At 47.9% G+C, this 18377-nt stretch overlaps 1 protein-coding gene across 3 annotated transcripts in view; it reads left to right on the forward strand.

Moving 5' to 3' along the window:
• The first annotated feature begins 12819 nt into the window (after window positions 1-12819).
• LOC146868589 (uncharacterized) overlaps window positions 12820-18377 on the forward strand; it is a 1503661-nt gene continuing 1498103 nt past the window's right edge. For all 3 annotated transcript variants that reach the window (XM_085611695.1, XM_085611716.1, XM_085611705.1), the window contains exon 1: window positions 12820-13930. In XM_085611695.1, the coding sequence (XP_085467821.1) occupies window positions 13813-13930 (118 nt within the window). In that variant the 5' untranslated portion in view covers window positions 12820-13812. The remainder of the gene's footprint in view (window positions 13931-18377) is intronic.

The following is an 18377-nucleotide window of genomic DNA, read 5'->3' on the forward strand; positions in this document are numbered from 1 at the left end:
TGAAATAGACAACTGTGCAGTTTGCCTCTGCCTACTCCTCACCTCTCAACCTTTCGTAGCAGCTTCTCCGCTGCGATATTCAGTTTTAGCAGGAGACTCCCTTTTTTTAAGTATTAGAACATGATTTCACCCGCCACCCCTAAATTGTTCTCTGTTTATAGAACACGCTAGATAAACATTATTTCAAGTGCATATTTTACAGAGCAGTGTACATTTTATTCTGGGCCCCTGTTGTGCTCTATGTACATCATGCATACTAGCTCTGTGAGCTGAACATTCCTTCCTTGAAGTGCTGCCCACAATTAACCCCTTCGAACCCTGGCAAAACCCCCTTCTGTCTGAAGTCTTCCTGAAGGCCATAAACCAAACCGCATAATTTGGGAACAGTAACCTCAGTTATTGACAGTGCATAAAGCGCTATGCAAAAGACAGGCTCAGCTGCATCCAGAACCAGAATATAGCCACAAGTCATGAATCATTAGCCTCATGATTAGCAGAAACAACTCAGTAGAAAATATTCAAATTAGGCTGAGTGTTAGATAAACCCCATTCATGTTTCATGAAATATCCCTACCCTGCTAGTCTATTCCCTCCCTGGTACAAATAACCATGTGCGGTTGAATCAGTTTAATTCGCTTTAATTATGCCAAGCGATGCACAGTTTCCCTGCACATCTTGTGCTGGCATCAGGCCGACAGTCACAATTCAGGCTTTCAGCAACCGGTCCATGTGTCTTACCCCGGCCCTGCAGCAGCGCCTTACAGACCTTCATCCCTGCAGGTGCCTTGTGGAGCAAGGAGGGCCACTCGTGCTCGGCTTCTGTGCTGTTGCACAAACACACAGTGCATGCTCCTTTGCAGAAGAATATGAAAGCTATGGTAGCACGTGCTACTTTCACTAATTTCCTTCCTCCACCAAAGTGGAAAGATTTCCTTCTCTGTCTTGTTAGTTTGAACAATGTCAACAACTTGGAGATCTTAAAAGGAGACATGGTGCTCGAGCGCACACTGTTAGCATTGTGCCGAGTCCATGCACACCTTAGTATTAGATACAGCCGTACTTATGTGTCAGGCCTGCCTATGCATTAATATTACTATATGGAAGCCCTGCCACGCTCAACAGCATAGGAAGGACTGCACGAGAGCAACATACCAGAGAAGACCAAGCACAGCCCCCATAGCCCCAAGCCACTGCAGCACTCCCCAGAATAAGACCCCCACCGGCTCTCAACTTTCAGCAGCAAGCAAACCATGAACAACAGGTACTGTCAGAGTTCCAGCCAATCAGAACAGATGTAAATAGAATACTGCAGGCACTCACTGCCCGGTGTGCTTCTCCTCCTCAAAATAAAAGATGGAGAAGAAATGATCTAAAGAATAAATGCAAAGTAATGCTTAGTGTTGAAACTTTGAGGAGTTCCAGGGCAGTCAGGGGCTACTGGGATCAAACTAAAGCCATCAGAGTCTTTAACAGCTGTGTCCTGGGGTTTTATCCTACTATTGAGTCCAAAACTGAGCACCAAGTACAACCCTTCATCACCTCACCCTCAGGGTAGTGACGTCGAGATGTCCAAAGCTTACTTAGGGCGGAGGTGTCGAGTAGAAACTCAGAACTCAATAAGACAACCATTAACATGAGCAGTGCATTTTCTTAAAAAATACTTTACTTCTGATACACCACACAATACTGTATATAATCATCAGAGGCCACTTGAATTTGTACACAATTATGAGGTTACAATTACTGTGAGTTGGGAGACAGCCTATAAGCTGCAGTCGGTATTTCAAGCAGGAAGAGGGTCAGGCTGCCCACACATACACTCATCCATCTACATGCACACTCGCTCACTCCACCATGCATTCACAAGCAAGTACATATACACCCACCATTCACAAGCACTCACACACCCACTCACAGCATGCACTCACAAATACACACACATTCATACATACTTGGAAGCATGCACCAAACATTCAAAAAACATAGCACTTACCTTCTGCAGCATCTCTGGAGGGAAGCCTTAGAGGTCTAAGGAGGGTTAGGACTGCTGCCTCCTCTCATTGGAGGAACTGAAGGCGACAGTCCCTTACTTGTCTCAGAGTGGGTTAGGGTCAGTGAGACTGCTGACCCACCCTACTCTGTGAAGATGCATCAATGATAGACACTTGACCCAGGGCGTCCAGGTCAGAGGCTATCAGTGATGCTCCCCTTTGTTAGGAGGGGAGGGCCTCAAGGCTCTTTGCCAGGCTGAAGAGATCACGCCCACAGGTCTGTGACGTCTTCGGCCCGGTAAAGTTCAGCTCAGGCAGCCAGTGGCCTGTGCATTTAGCATATGTACAACTCCTGGTTGCCTGACCTTAGAATAAAGAGTGTTTGTCTGGCTTACATTTGCTTAGCCTTAAAGACACTCTATATGCCACCCAAAAGGTGTGGTGGCATGGCCACTTCGACCATCACCACCCCCTTTTTGTACCACTTTGCCCTAAAGGTCAGACTGCTGCTGTAGCCTAAGCTGTTCCAACAGAATAGGTATCAAATGGTAGCACAATGCAAGTTAGACATGTTTCCACACAAGGAAAATTTGCGGGAAATGTTAGCAGGTTTTTTCTTCAGGTCCTGCCTTCCCCCCACTAGACTTGTAATGTTCCTGTCTGTCCCTGTCAGGCCTGCCAATGCTGGCCGGGTCTTCAGTGCCCAGAGACGCTTTCAGGCATGTGCAAAGTAGGGCAATTTCCCCGGGCCCCCACCTTCACAGAGGCCTTCAGGGAAAGTAAACTTTATCTCACTCCAGGTCACCTCTGTCTAGTTCTATATGGGAACCTCTTTTCTTCTCTCTGCTTACCTCTACCTCTGCCTCTTTTTGACCAGCATCATCTTAAAGTATTGTTGGGGTCCTCGGAAAGACATATTTTAACTGGTTTTGTGCTACAGTCAGCAAAAAAGTGGCTAATAAAATTAAAAGTTGTTATAAACAAGGGACCCCAAAATATATCCTGCCCAGGGCCTCAAAAATCCCTAAAATAACACTATCGGTGCCACATAGTATGGGCGTAGAATGTATGAGGAGCGTGGCCATCTTAGATGACTGTAAGCACAATGGAATACATTTTGGGGTCTCCAATGGAGAGATGTACAAGATGGAGTTTGGAGGTAGCCTGCCACAAGAGCGCCATACATTGGAAGCATTGCTAAAGCTTTTGCGTTTATCAAGGCTCTCAGATATGAGACAAATGGAGATAGCAGTCCCTTTAGGAGTGCAGTGGTAGCCTTTAGCTATGTCCAGCTATTTTGTTCCTATCAGGTGTTACAACCATCAGGTTGAGAGGTGTGGGAAGATGTCAGGCACCAAGGAAACTTACTGTATTGTAAAGCCTCGACAGTGACTCAGGCCACAAAACTCTTGGGTACCATTACAATCTAATGGGGGTGGCCCAGTGAACCTCAGGACCTGGGTATCGTTTAGTACCATCAACCAAATAGTCCTGTCGGTACTAGAGTAAGTTTGGAAGTAACAGTACTTCTCTTGTACTCTGCAACATTTGATATCTCAGAATTCATTACCTACACATCTTCTGGTCGTCTTATCATCTTCACCCCTCTCAAGACTTTCAAAAGAATTAGAACTTCAGTCAAGATCCGCCATCTTCAAGATCAAGTGGTCATAACTCATATGGGGTCTGAAGTTACTACCTGTTAGTTTCAGGGGGGTTGGTCTGAGGGTGTTTCCTTTGAATCTGTTCACATCTCACAGAGGTCTAGGCACAGTGGTCTCCTTATTTGCAGAGAAACAGCCTTTTGATATGTTCTATGAGTATAAAGTGCCGGTGTTTTAGGTCTCCCTGAGCAGGAGACTCTCAGTCCCAGCCTCCTTCCTGCTGAGACTCGAGACATAGACTTTGTAGAATCCTCAAACCCTTTCTGCAAACATGGTATCAGAAGTCAGTGTTCCAGGACTTCTTACGGACCAGTGATAGGCGACATGCCGCAGGGTGTTGGAGAAACATCTGAGACCCAGAGCTACAGTCGCTGACAGCCAGTTACCCAGCCAGGTGAAAGACCATGGTTAATAGACAAAGGAAGCAAAAATAAAATGCTCGATCCCAAAGGGTACTGTAAATGTAACCTGGGAACAAAAGCAGACTCAGTGCATATTCTGCTGGACTGTCTAACAATCCTAGAGCAACGCAAACTCTGGCTACGTCCAATATTCGTAAAATATGGCATAAGAAACCGGGCACAAGCGATCGATGTTATCACAGAAATGCCCAACATAGAAATTGCAATCGCCTTGGGGAAGTTCATAAAGGCAGTACAGAGTTTTATAATAAATTAAAACTGATATTTTTGAATTTTATAACGAAATATTTTTATATCTTGTCTAGAACCGGTTTTATAATTTCATAGGGAGTAGACCCACCAACAATGAAGTGAGATTTATTTATTATCTGATATGCATATAGGTCAAGAGGATTTTAATCTGGTTTTAATTTGGTCTGAATATTTAATCGGTAAAATTGCCGGTGCGATTGATGTTAATTAATTTTAAATTACACTAATTGTTTTGTATTGTTTAAAGATTATGATCTAAATAAACATATCTTTGACTTGACTTGACTTGAGAGACCATCACCTGGGAAGCCTGCAGTGTTCTGCTGTGGGAGCTAAGGATCTACCTTGGATGAAGATAAGTGGTGTAGTGAACTCCTGCAGCTGCAGCAAGGGTTGCCACTCGGCCCAACTGCCTGTCAGTTTGGTCACTCAAAGTCTATTTAGTTCTTGTTGAGCCCCTTCTGTCGGCCGAATCAGCTCATTTAGTAACACTGTATGGGACTGCCATTATTGGAGGTGGGTAAAGAATTTAAATAGAGTCATAGAAACAGTGGAATAGAAATTGTGAAAATTGTAAAGAAAGAAGAGAGATGCAAATGGAACGAGGGAGCAACCGAAGTGGAAGTAAGACATTTAAGAAGGTGCGAAAAATATAGATATTTCCCTTTGAGAAAATGTCTTTCATTATTGGGCTCTAAAATTAACATTCTGCCCTTTTTAAACAAATGTTCTTGGACCAACCCCCTCATCCCCAATACTTCCGTCCAGAACACTTCTAAGGTCAGCTGTACTCACCTGCGTTGCTCACTATGTCCCTTAATGGTATAGCTCAAAGTGCGGAGTGGTTTTAATTTTCTTGTTACTATCCTGATGAAGATCCTGCCTATGGGCTTAGAGAGGAGCACTGGAGGTGGACTGTGCAGAGAAGAGTACACTAATGCCTACCTGGTGGAGGGTTTTCCCAGAGAGTAAGACTTACCAAGTAGCCATGAGCGACAATAGCACTTCATGGCCTAGGGGGTGATCAGCGCTACCAGAATCTGTGATGTGCCAAGGCGCTTTTCCCATGTTCTGAATGTCGCTGGCTGCCAGAACTGGACCTTTATATTATCCCTGCCCTCCTTCCTCCAATGGGAGAGTCAGTGATGTTGCCAGTCAAAGTTTTTTTGCATGATGCTTGCAGCTGCTGAGAGACCCCTCTGTGTTTTCAAGGGCAGAGCCATGCACTACTTTGAACTGCACCACAACTTGTGGTTTCCACAAATCTGTCCTACATATTTACCTGCAAATGTGCCATGTTACCTATGAACCCCTTCAGTCCCTGGGACCCCTTGAGATCCTGAAGCTCAGGCTCCACCACCATCTGTCGTCTCCCATTCGATGCCAGCTTCACCAGTAGTGATGCTCCTCAGTTTGGCCCTGCATTCATTGGGGTGGTGGGATTTGTGGGCCTGTTCTGCTGTGAGAAGAGCTGCAACCACTCCTGGGCCTGACTCCTTCCACACTGAAAACCACAGAGGCATCTGTGAAAAGGCAGGGCCCGGCTGTGGCGCTGTTACTTGCCAACTGCAGTGCAGGGACTTAATACACCATTGCAAGGTAACATTCTCACTGGCAGGCCAGAGACATTGGGCATACCCGGGCACTTCATATTTTGCCATTACAAGCACAATAGTTTGCAGGAGAGACTTATGGACGCCAATGGTCTAACCAGAGGCTGAATCACTAGATCACTCTAAGTGATCTCTATTTTCCCGCAATTGATTGCGTATTCCTGTATCGCCGACTCCATACTTGGGTAGTATTGAGTTGTATATCGTATGAGGTAATTTTTCCTTTGTGGGATAAAGCACAGGCTGGATAACCAATTGATTAAGAGCTGTGCTGTGTATAATTAAGCTGTGAGTCTCTAGCCCTGCACCAGATCCCTGAGTAACCCTTCGACTAGTCAACCACCTACCCTGAGTTGAGTGATCAGCGGCGGCTCCTCCGCTATAGCAGAGAAGCGATGCACCTCCTGTCAGCACCCTCAAAATAAGAAACATAAAATGATAATAAACATATTTATTGTCGTTTTATTTTTCCCCTGAGAGCCGAGTCTTGGGGGTGGGGCCATCGTGATGGCTGTCATGGTGGGCACTGCTATCAGTGCGCATGTCGATTTGGCCGGCCGTCTTAGGACAGCCAAACTGACATGCGCACTGAGATGTCTTCAACCCAAGTTGCATTGGCGATTGGCGAGAGCAGGCACAGGCTCCCAGTCTCTCTGGAAGCACTGATCGAGGGCGCTCAGGCCAATCCTGACGCTGCTCTCAGGCAGCCGCGCTTGGTGGTAGGAGTAGCTGCAGGGCGGTGACGCAGGGAGGGGGAGGGGCAGGGTGGGGGGTAGTAAACTATGGATTACGGAGGTTTACAGGTAAATTAACATATAAATTAATAGAACGAATTTCGTTGCGTGCACTGCAACCCCAAATGCGATGCAGGGCACGCAACGAAATTCGTTCTATTAATTTATATGTTAACTTACCTGTAAACCTCCGTAATCCATAGTTTACTACCCCCCTCCCCACGTCACCGCCCTGCACTTACTCCTACTACCGACCGCGGCTCCTCTCAGGCTGACAGCAGCACAAGATCGGCACCTGGAGTGGTCGCCGGGGAGTCTGGGGGCCTGTGCCTGCAGTGGTCTGGAGCCAGGGAGTAGCAGCAGAGGGGCGATGCGGCAGGTAAGTCATTTGTTTGTGCGTTTTCCTGTGTGTTATGTCGTCGCCCCGTCCCCCGCCGCACTACTTTGGTTTGACACCGGCTGCCAGTGATAAAGGGGTGCACTTGATGCTCAGTCTTCTGAGCTCGTAATAGGATGTCCCCAGGACACCACAGGTCAATGGATTCATTCACTATGACTGAGGCCCAAAACCTCCTGTGGTGCTCTGGAGTTCCAAGTAGCAGGAGTGGCCCTTGCAGGTAAGAGCGGTGAGGCCAGGTTGAGGGGGGGATTCGACAGACGACACAGGGGAGGAAATTAAATAAGTAATTAATTTCCCCTCGTTGTTATCTGTCGAAATCCCCCCCACCCGGCCCCACCGACTCACCACTCTTACCTGCACGGGCCTCTCTGTCAAGTAGGTTCTGGTAACACATGTTGCAGTAGTTAAAATCATGATTCCAACTTGTACAAAATGACTTCTCTGTTTTGCTGCAAAATGTACAACATTTTGAGTTTCACATCTTAGTGAAAATAAGTCATGCTCCTGACTTATCTACCATCCCAAAACTGAAAACAGGGAGATGACGCTGAGCCCTGCGTTATCGACAAACACCTGTTACAACATCACCTCCCAGAATACTGAAGGACGCATAATGAGCCACAAAGTTGTATTTTTCTACCTTGCCCTGGTGCAGATTTACGACTATTGAGTCATTTCAAATCTTTTCCAAGTTGCGCATGGAAACCTGAGCCAGCTGCAGCTTTACAGGCAAATTCCTGGAGAGTTTCATTTTCTCAAGTGAAACATTCATCCGTATATTTCTGCATGAAAATACGAGCCAGTGCAAACACAACTGCTAACATTCTAAATGTTTACTTCTCCGCAGGGACTATATTTTTGCCTTTGGAGATAACGCTTTCCCTCCATCATCATACGTTTTGTAGATGTTCCCTTTTGCTACCCACCCTGGAAAGGGATTCACCCCTCCCCTTGCGAGTAAATCCCCTACTGTTTCCAGCGCAGGAAGGCCACAGGGAGGAGTTTGCGAATATCCACGAACTTGGACGTTTGCAGGAGTTCACAAACTTCCCCAGCTTTCCCGCCTTTGAAGGCCCACTCCCGTTTCGTAGGAGAAAATGTACTCACACAAAAACCTGCGCCTAATTAATTGCTTTTACGAGTGCAAAAATAACTAAAATAAATTACAAGAGTCGATTTGAGCTGATAAAAAAGATACTATTTGCACATTTAAGTCAAACTTACTCTCAAAAATAGCTTTGGGAACTGGGCCAAGTGTCCTGCATGCACACTGATGCCCAGGGCAGATGAAATGCTGGACCACTGATCCAGGGATTGAGGCTGTGTAAATGAAACCCAGCTCTGGGCCCCAGTATTAAATGCAGGGGCATCTTTGCTGCCAAGAAGGGCTAACCCTCGGCCTGCGACTTCAGAGATTGCTTTTGAATTTTTGCTGATCCAGCTGCTTACAGCATTTTAAGTGTATTAATCAAATGTTTCAGTATATCTGAAAAGTAGACTAAACATACACTGTCACGTGTTCCCACTGCCACCAGGATGCACAGGGGAAAAGGGAAGAACAGAGCAGGCAGACACTGGGGCAGAATCCACAGTTCTGAAACACTTCAGCCACCCCGTAGATATTGATATATCGCCATAGCGAGCACGCAACACCATGCAGTAGATAATACCCAGCATCAAAAACGTGTTGAGCGAGAACTTAACAAGTTTACTAGCACCGGTGGGTTAACTTATGGGTGAACCAAAGGGGCAGGCAGGGCTGATAAACATAAACTGACCGCCAACCGAGCATCCAAAGTACATTGTAACGCAAATCACAAGACACAGCACTCTAGCAACGGCTTGCGAGGGTTTACCCCACTGTTGGAGTCGATGCCCAGAGGAAAATAGATCCCACCAAGGTGAGCAATTGCAGGCCACCCCAAATCCAACTTTTCGAGCTTGTCTCAGTGCCGGGGGACAAGGGGTTCTGTTGCTTTTATGTGGGGCCCCTGCCAGATGCTACCAGAGGTATTCTGATCATGCCCCTTCTCTTGGGCAGTGTTGCTTGATAGATTTCCATGTATCCAAGCTGTTGGGTCACCCTGTAACTCTGCCAAGGCCCAGGGAGCATCAGCTGCTGGATCCGGTGAACCCCGTCCCCAGGGCCGGCTTTAGCACTGGTGGCGCCCTGTGCAACAATGTTTGTGGGCGCCCCCCAATGACCACCTCCACCACGGATTCCCTCACTACCACCGTTTAACAGTGCCCCTCAAGTCTCCACAACCACTCTCTCTCAGATTCATTTAGTTTTATAGCGCCTCTCATTATAGTGTGAGGTGTCAGAGCACTTTATATCACACACACATTACACAGAGACAATCATACGTGTGTAAATCACGCCATCCATAATGGAAGGCAGTATAGTTTGAGTCCGTGGTCTGGAAAAGCACACATTCAGAATTTAAAACGTAACACCATTGTTAGGGGATCTCTTTAATAATAAGAACTGATTTCTTCCCAAATGAACCCTTTATGCAAGATTAGGATAATGAAAGACTGAGCAAAAAATCATAATGCTCTAATACACACCCTGCAGTTTGCATGCAGCTATTTGATGTCAGTTAATTGTTCACTGTTCTATATTAGGATTTTAACTTATAAACTTCAAGTAACAAAAGGATCTCTGAGACAAAAGCAGTAACCACTGACCTGTTTACATTATATGCACTTTATGATCTGCATGGTATGCGTTCTTTGCAGCAGGCATATTAACCCTCTGCGCTCCCTTACCATGAGTCAAAACGCCCATTAGATAAAGCTCCTTCTCACTCCAGGAAGAACATTAATCACCTGAGTTAGCATGACATTTTTATTGATGCCTGAAAATTGCTGTAGGCAAGGAACGTCAAAGCAGGTGCTTTGAAAACGATAATATACTTGCGAGCATGGCGTCCCCTCCCCAAGTCAGCACCCGTGCCAGTGGCGGCTCCTCCGCTATGGCAGAGGAGCGTCGCCCCACTTCTTTTAAGCAGTGTAAAGAAGAAGCCTTTATTGATAAAAAGTTTAAGTTATTATCATTTTATGCTTCCTGCTGCTTTGTGGGCGGGCGGGTGGGTGGGGCTGATCTGCTCTTGGAGAAGGGCAGGGGAGGAGTGGTTTTCCCACTCCTAAGTGTGCAATGACTGTTTGGTCGGCCCTCTCGTGCCGCCCAGACCAGTCATGCGCACTTTCGCTGTTATCCATGCAGGCTGTATTACAGCCTGCATGGAGAACAAGCCCAGGCTCCCATTCCCATGTTGAGCAAAACCAATCACAATGCTGCATTGCAGCGTTGTGATTGGTCAGTGGGGCCTGGCTGTGCTTCCATCCGTGGCAGAGAAGAGCAGGACCGGGGATGCGGGACCCTGCGCAAAGGTATGTTTACTTTATTTTTGTATGTGTTTTTTATTTTTTATTATATGCAATCCCCCCCAGGCGACCTCCCCACGTGACCCACCGGCACCGCAACCGGTGAGACATGCCGGTCGCTGTGGCCCGGTGCTGTGGCACGGGCCTCACTACCCTAGAGCCGGCCCTGCCCCTACCCACACATTACGTGCACTTGCAAAGATATCAGCTATTGGCACTCAGCCAATACGCCTCCTGAAATAGAGTAAAAAAATGCCAGACCTAATATTTGATAGGGTGTCTAATTGCTGAGTGAAATGCCCTTCAATTGGGCATAAATATGGCTATGCCTTGTGAAGCCATAAATGTTTGCATGGTATTGTTACCATACTTCCACAAACTTTCAATATCCTGTTACAACCTGGCTCCCCCCCACTTCCTGCGGGGTATTATTTCATACAATACGATCTTGCATGGACCCAGCCATCTTCTTGTGTGTTTGAGGTATTTCCTCATGGGCTGGTCCCAATTATGTTTTGTCTTTGCCCCCCAGGTGTATAATTAATGCATTAGGCGGAGTGCCCTATTTTGCCACATAGGCTTGACCAGCACATGCTGGGAAAACCCAGCCAGATGACAACCGTGTGGAAAAACATATTCCTACAGTTTCTGAACTCGACGAGCTGTCTGTACAGCAAAGGAGTGGCTGAAGGACCATACAATGCACACCATCAAAACTAGAAGGACAGAGATTGGTTCAGTAAAGTTTATTGAGTATGACCAGGATGAGGTAACTATGCACGAGGAAAATAATTGTGGCTGGATAGAAGAGTCTTGACACATAATACAATACTTCCTGATCTGTACCCTCGAGTCCTGGGAGGAATGGGTGGCTGAGTCGTTAAAGCCTGTTAATAGCCCGGCAGAAGAACAACAAACAGAGTAAATGAAAAGGCAGAAGTATGCACAACACAACCGGTCTATGAAAAGCAGCGTTAATTATGTTGATGACACTGACAGGGTCTACAGTTGTCAGGTAAAAATATGAATGAGATAACCCACAGAGTTAATGTGCCTGCGACAGCTATGAGTAACCCGAGGGCCACTGGTTGCAATCCTAGAAATTTACATCCGAGGGCTAGTACGCCCGCTGCAGAGATCTGCATTTAACGTGCAAACCACAAGCTCTAATTTAAATAAGGGAGCTCAGAACATTAGACAACTGCGACACAGATCTGTACGTAACACGTAGGCCGCAATTTAAAATGTAAGTGATACAGCGCCTTCCAATCAGTGCATTGCGTTTGAATTTTCAGTAATGTTTTATAGTACAATAGAGCTCTTAATTTCAGATTCCCCTTCAAATATAGCAAGGCAAAGGAGAGTAATATAGTTGAAAATAAATCAATCGCAAAGTCCAGATAACAATAGTATTGTAGGTCTGGACTTTGCCAGTACGTGCGTTCGGAAGTGTTCTAAGGCGCACTAGTCTGCATGTTCTAATGCCACTGATGGAATAGTGAGCGCGTACTGATTTCCAGTGGTGCTGGAACAATTTGGAGGGTGGGGGGTGCTGCTATCAAAGTTACATCACTGAACTTATAGGGATTGTGAAAAATCCAAGTGTCACACAAAGAACTGTCGCAATTGAGCCAGGTTCGTTCGACAAAACAGAATGTAGTATGTAGCTGGTGGTGCATTTTGGAGCACACTGTCACAAATATATAAGAATGGCATGGTAGCGCACTCTCATTTACAGACAGCACATACTCCATTGAAATGGCTTTTAAATTTGCAAAGGCATACAGTTTTGCTGATAAAACTCTATGGCGCATAAACGGCAATATGGAAATTAAATTTTGCTGTGTTAGAAAAAATGACTTTCTGCAGCCTCCCCTTTCACACCAGCAAGACTGTCAAATAGTTTGTTTTTATAAAATCCTCTCACTTTGCAGAGAAAGTAAAGAAAACGCCAATTTCCAAGTTGAAAGAAATGCAGCAATTTGTCAGAACTCAGAAGACCACCTAACATTTTCGCTTTGTCTGTGGACACACAACACATGTGACCATATAAAAGCAAAATGTAAAGGCATCTTTATTGTTCATTCATCTTCGGAACTCCAACATGGTTATTTTGGGGGTGTTCCATCCTCCCCCGCACTCCTACTTCCTGCGCCGATGAACCTTCGAGCTGTGAAAGCACAGGCTATTGCCACGCCACTACTCTGTTTTTTCTGGCAACATGTGGTCAGTTTGCGTCTTCAGACCCCGGTGGTGGGTGATTGGTCGGCTAAATCTCAGCAGCAGCTGATAGGCGTGGCTAGGGGGGTTACTTTGCGGCGCTCGCGGTCTGCAGGTGTCAGAGAGCCGCGAGCCCAGCGGCAGAAGGAAGGAGGAGGCGCGAGCAGCCGGAGCAGGGGCCGCGCGCGCCATCTCTGGGAACAAGCGCGTCTGCACAGTTCGGCGCGTGGGTTGGGGGCTCTGGGAGCACCTGCACGCGCCGGGTGTCAGTTCGGGCAACTTGACACACTATCGTTTGCTTCCATTGATGAAAAGAAGGTCGAACCCAAAAGCTTCTGCCCGTCTGCTTCACACACCTGTGCGCCGAGAGGAGCCTGCACACCAACTCAAGCCTCAATTCTCACTAGTCTACTTCTAGTTACCTTGTTAGGATCAGAGGGGAACCACAACCTTTCTGCATCCTCCTATCGAAGGCTAGTAGGACCCAAGGTAGATTTTAATTTGAGCTTCTCGGGGACCCGTGCACCGCAGTGCCACTTTATGCCGGAGAAGCTGCACTTTTCACTCGTGCATTTGTGTCGCACTGCACCCTGCCATTTCTGTATCGCAGTGCTTGCTGCCTCCCTGCTTCAGGGTGCACAGGTAGGGTTCAAGTGTCCGGCACTGCAGAAGCTGTTGCTCTACCACTCGGGTAGATGCTTAGAGCATCCTTGACTTTGCACCGCTGTTGCTGTCCCTGGTGGTTTAGCTGCCAGTACTGCATGTTGATTGGTCTCCGTCTCTGCAGCGGAGACCTTGCATTGACCAGCTTTTTGTGCATGCAACAAGCATCTTGTTTTTTGTGCTCATCTCCAGTTGTTCATCTTCGACTGCCTGTAACTTTCCACTCGTGCTTGTGTGCCTGCATTGGTCCAGTAGTATACATCATCTTTGACTTGACGCAGTAGTAGAGGAAGAGGTTGCGGACACCGGCAGTGACTTTAAAGTAGTTCCACTGAAGTCTCGTATGTGTTAACAAGCCAGCAGTGACTGCGCAGGAGGGACGCCCTGCGCCAGCAGTGACCCTGTATCCCCGAGCTCCGTGCACCCTGCCTTGACCCTGCCCTGCTGCACGTGGACAGCTGAGATGGCGCGCAGCTGGCTGGTGCTGTGGCACGCGGTGGCCTGGTGTATCGCGTGCCGTGGCGGGGCTGTGGCGCTCCTGGACCCCATGGAGACGGGCTCCGGCCTTCCACCGACAGAAGGTAGGTGCCCATGACCAAAACACGCAAACACTAAAGGGCGATATTTATTGGCAAACATGCAGAGACGTTTAAGGCATGGGAAAGTGGACAGCTGCCACCTTTTAAGGGGGTCCTCCGGTAAAGTGATACTTCTCAGTTCCTCTGTCTCCGTCTCACTTTCATTGATTTCTTGATCAGAACCTCACCCTCTCTTCCTGCCTCTACCTCTGACTCCCTCTCTCTACCCATTTTCATTTTAAGGATTTTCGGGCCCTGCACAAGATACATTTAATCTGTTTTTGTATGAAAGTTTAAGAATAAAATTGTTGGGCATCATGCAGGATAGTTAATAGAATTCAATATATCGTGAGCTGCCCGGCGTCCAAAAATTCCTTAAGATAACTCTGTACCTTTGCCTCCAGGGAGCAAATGCAACGCATTGCACGTTTAGAACGGTTTAATGTTTGTAGGGGTATTAGGTTAGCTGATAGACTATTTTTTATTGAAAATGAATGAAACTTGATCTCAGAAAAGGTGTAAATAGCAGTTCTGCTTTAGTTTGAGGGCACGCACTAATAGTATTTGTAAAGCGCAAACCTAACCATACCATAACAAAGCGTGAACATGGTCATGGAAATAGGAAATGTGGCGATGCACGTGCAGCTTGCTCAGTAGGGTAAAGGGGCTCTTTGAGACTGACGCCCTCACAGGTGATTAGCTGCGCTCTACAAATCCAGACTGATTGATTGAGATTGTGAATGAAGTATCCGATGACGCAATGGCTGGGGCTTAAGATGGCTAGTTTAAGATGCCAGTCACCGCCTGCGTCTGCTGGGAACAGATTCAGCCCTCCACCACCACACAGCATTAAGTATTTCTTCTCGTTCAGTTGATTCCCACAGCTCTTATGCTCAGTGGCTGGTCTACAGTGGGTACTGATTAGTAAACCCAGTCTGTACTGGGAGCATATACTGAGTTAGCAACCATCCTGCCCCCCCCCCCCCCCCCCAATCCCTGTCAGACAGGTACCTCTCATCAGAATGGTGGATACTGTTGTTATTATATAAGGGTTGGTGAGTGCACAAGGGGTATCGGTACTTCTCAGCACGACAGTGAGTCTTATCAAGCTGTTGGGGTTGGTACTGCTCTGCAATCCGGCAGTGCATAACTTTACCTTTCTACAGGTTGGCTTGCATGGTAAGATACAGCATCTGAGATTCCCTGCAGCAGGTGTCACACAGCAGTGGGGTATAATTTGCTGCAGGACTATGAGTCTGGTACTTATGAATGCTTTGCTGCAGGACTCTAGGTACTGTCAGACAATGAGTCTGGCACTTATGTATGCCTTACTGCAGGACTCCCTGTAATGTCAGACGATGATTCTGGCGCTTCTGTAGACTTTGCTGCAGGGTTCCAGGTAATGTGAGATGATGAGTCTAGCACTTCTGTATGCTTTGCTGCAGGACTCTAGGTACTGTCAGACAATGAGTCTGGCACTTATGTATGCTTTGCTGCATGACTCCCGGTAATGTCAGACGATGAGTCTGGCACTTATGTATGCTTTGCTGCATGACTCTCGGTAATGTCAGACGATGAGTCTGGCACTTCTGTATGCTTTGCTGCAGGACTCTAGGTACTGTCAGACAATGAGTCTGGCACTTCTGTATGCTTTGCTGCAGGACTCCCGGTAATGTCAGACGATGACTCTGGCGCTTCTGTAGATTTTGCTGCAGGACTCCAGGTAATGTGAGATGATGTGTCTAGCACTTCTGTATGCTTTGCTGCAGGACTCTAGGTACTGTCAGACAATGAGTCTGGCACTTATGTATGCTTTGCTGCAGGACTCTAGTTACTGTCAGACAATGAGTCTGGCACTTCTGTATGCTTTGCTGCAGGACTCCCGGTAATGTCAGACGATGACTCTGGCGCTTCTGTAGACTTTGCTGCAGGACTCCAGGTAATGTGAGATGATGAGTCTAGCACTTCTGTATGCTTTGCTGCAGGACTCTAGGTACTGTCAGACAGTGAGTCTGGCACTTATGTATGCTTTGCTGCAGGACTCCCGGGAATGCCAGACGATGAGTCTGGCACTTCTGTAAGCTTTGCTGCATGACTCCCGGTAATGTCAGACGATGAGTCTGGCACTTCTGTATGCTTTGCTGCAGGACTCTAGGTACTGTCAGATGATGAGTCTGGCACTTCTGTATGCCTTACTGCAGGACTCCCTGTAATGTCAGACGATGATTCTGGCGCTTCTGTAGACTTTGCTGCAGGGTTCCAGGTAATGTGAGATGATGAGTCTAGCACTTCTGTATGCTTTGCTGCAGGACTCTAGGTACTGTCAGGCGATGAGTCTGGCACTTCTGTATGCTTTGCTGCAGGACTCCCGGTAATGTCAGACGATGAGTCTAGCACTTCTGACTGCTTTGCTGCAGGACTCTAGGTACTGTCAGACGATGAGTCTGGCACTTCCGTATGCTTCGCTGCAGGACTCTAGATAATGTCAACCGATGAGTCTGGCACTTCTGTATGCTTTGCTGCAGGACTCTAGGTACTGTCAGACAATGAGTCTGGCACTTCTGTATGCTTTGCTGCAGGACTCCCGGTAATGTCAGACGATGACTCTGGCGCTTCTGTAGACTTTGCTGCAGGACTCCAAGTAATGTGAGATGATGAGTCTAGCACTTCTGTATGCTTTGCTGCAGGACTCTAGGTACTGTCAGACAATGAGTCTGGCACTTATGTATGCTTTGCTGCAGGACTCCCGGGAATGCCAGACGATGAGTCTGGCACTTCTGTAAGCTTTGCTGCATGACTCCCGGTAATGTCAGACGATGAGTCTGGCACTTCTGTATGCTTTTCTGCAGGACTCTAGGTACTGTCAGATGATGAGTCTGGCACTTCTGTATGCTTTGCTGCAGGACTCCCGGTAATGTCAGACGATGAGTCTGGCACTTCTGTTTGCGTTGCTGCAGGACTCTAGGTACTGTCAGACGATGAGTCTGGCACTTCTGTATGCTTTGCTGCAGGACTCTAGGTACTGTCAGGCGATGAGTCTGGCACTTCTGTATGCTTTGCTGCAGGACTCTAGGTACTGTCAGACAATGAGTCTGGCACTTCTGTATGCTTTGCTGCAGGACTCTAGGTACTGTCAGACAATGAGTCTGGCACTTCTGTATGCTTTGATGCAGGACTCTAGGTACTGTCAGACAATGAGTCTTGTGCTTCTGTATGCTTTGCTGCAGGACTCTAGGTACACGCCTCCACGATGCCAGAATCCAAGAAAAGGCCCTAGACTGGACCATCTCCTTCCTCTCTGGCAGAACTCAGAGTGTCCGCCTCCCCCCCCACCCCCCCCCCCCTTCCGTCCGAAGCCACAGAGATCATCTGCGGCGTCCCCCAAGGCTCATCCCTCAGCCCAACGTTGTTCAACATCTACATGACACCGCTGGCCCACGTAGCACGACGGAACGATATCAACATCATCTCCTATGCTGACGACACTCAGCTGATCCTCTCCCTCACCAAAGACCCCCACACCGCCAAAACCAACCTCCACGAAGGAATGCAGGCCGTCGCCAACTGGATGAGAAACAGCCGACTGAAGCTGAACTCGGACAAGATGGAGGTCCTCATCCTCGGACCCACACCCTCGGCCTGGGACAACTCCTGGTGGCCGACTACACTCGGAGCACCCCCTACACCCACCAACCACGCACGCAACCTAGGGGTCATCCTCGACTCCACCCTCTCCATGACGAAGCAGGTCAACGCCGTCTCCTCCTGCTTCAACACCCTTCGCATGCTTTGCAGGATCTTCAAGTGGATCCCCACAGAAATGAGAAGGACGGTCACCCAGGCCCTCGTCAGCAGTAGACTGGACTGCGGCAATGCACGCTACGCAGGATCCCCGGCCAAACTCATGAAACGGCTCCAACGCATCCAGAACGCCTCCGCACGCCTGATCCTCGACATCCCTCACCGCAGCCACATCACACCCCACCTGAGAGACCTGCACTGGCTCCCCGTCAACAAGAGGATAGCCTTCAAGCTCCTCACCCACGCACACAAGACACTCCACAACACCGGACCAGCGTACCTCAACAGCCGACTCGGCCTCTACACACCCACCCGCCAGCTCCGCTCCGCAGACCGCGCCCTCGCCACCGTCCCCCGCATCTGAAGAGTGACCACCGGCGGCAGACCATTCTCCCACCTCGCCGCCAAGACATGGAACACCCTCCCCATCCGCCTGCGGAAGACTGAAGACCTCCTAACCTTCAGGAGACTCCTCAAGACCTGGCTCTTCGAACAGTAACAGCATCCCCCCCCCACTAGTGCCTTGAGACCCTCACGGGTATGTAGTGCGCTTTATAATTGCTATGATTGATTGACTCTAGGTACTGTCAGATGATGAGTCTGGCACTTCTGTATGCTTTGCAGCAGGACTCCAGGTACTGTCAGACGA

Source organism: Triturus cristatus, chromosome 1_2 (genome assembly GCF_964204655.1).
Source record: "Triturus cristatus chromosome 1_2, aTriCri1.1, whole genome shotgun sequence".
NCBI classification, from domain to species: domain Eukaryota; kingdom Metazoa; phylum Chordata; class Amphibia; order Caudata; family Salamandridae; genus Triturus; species Triturus cristatus.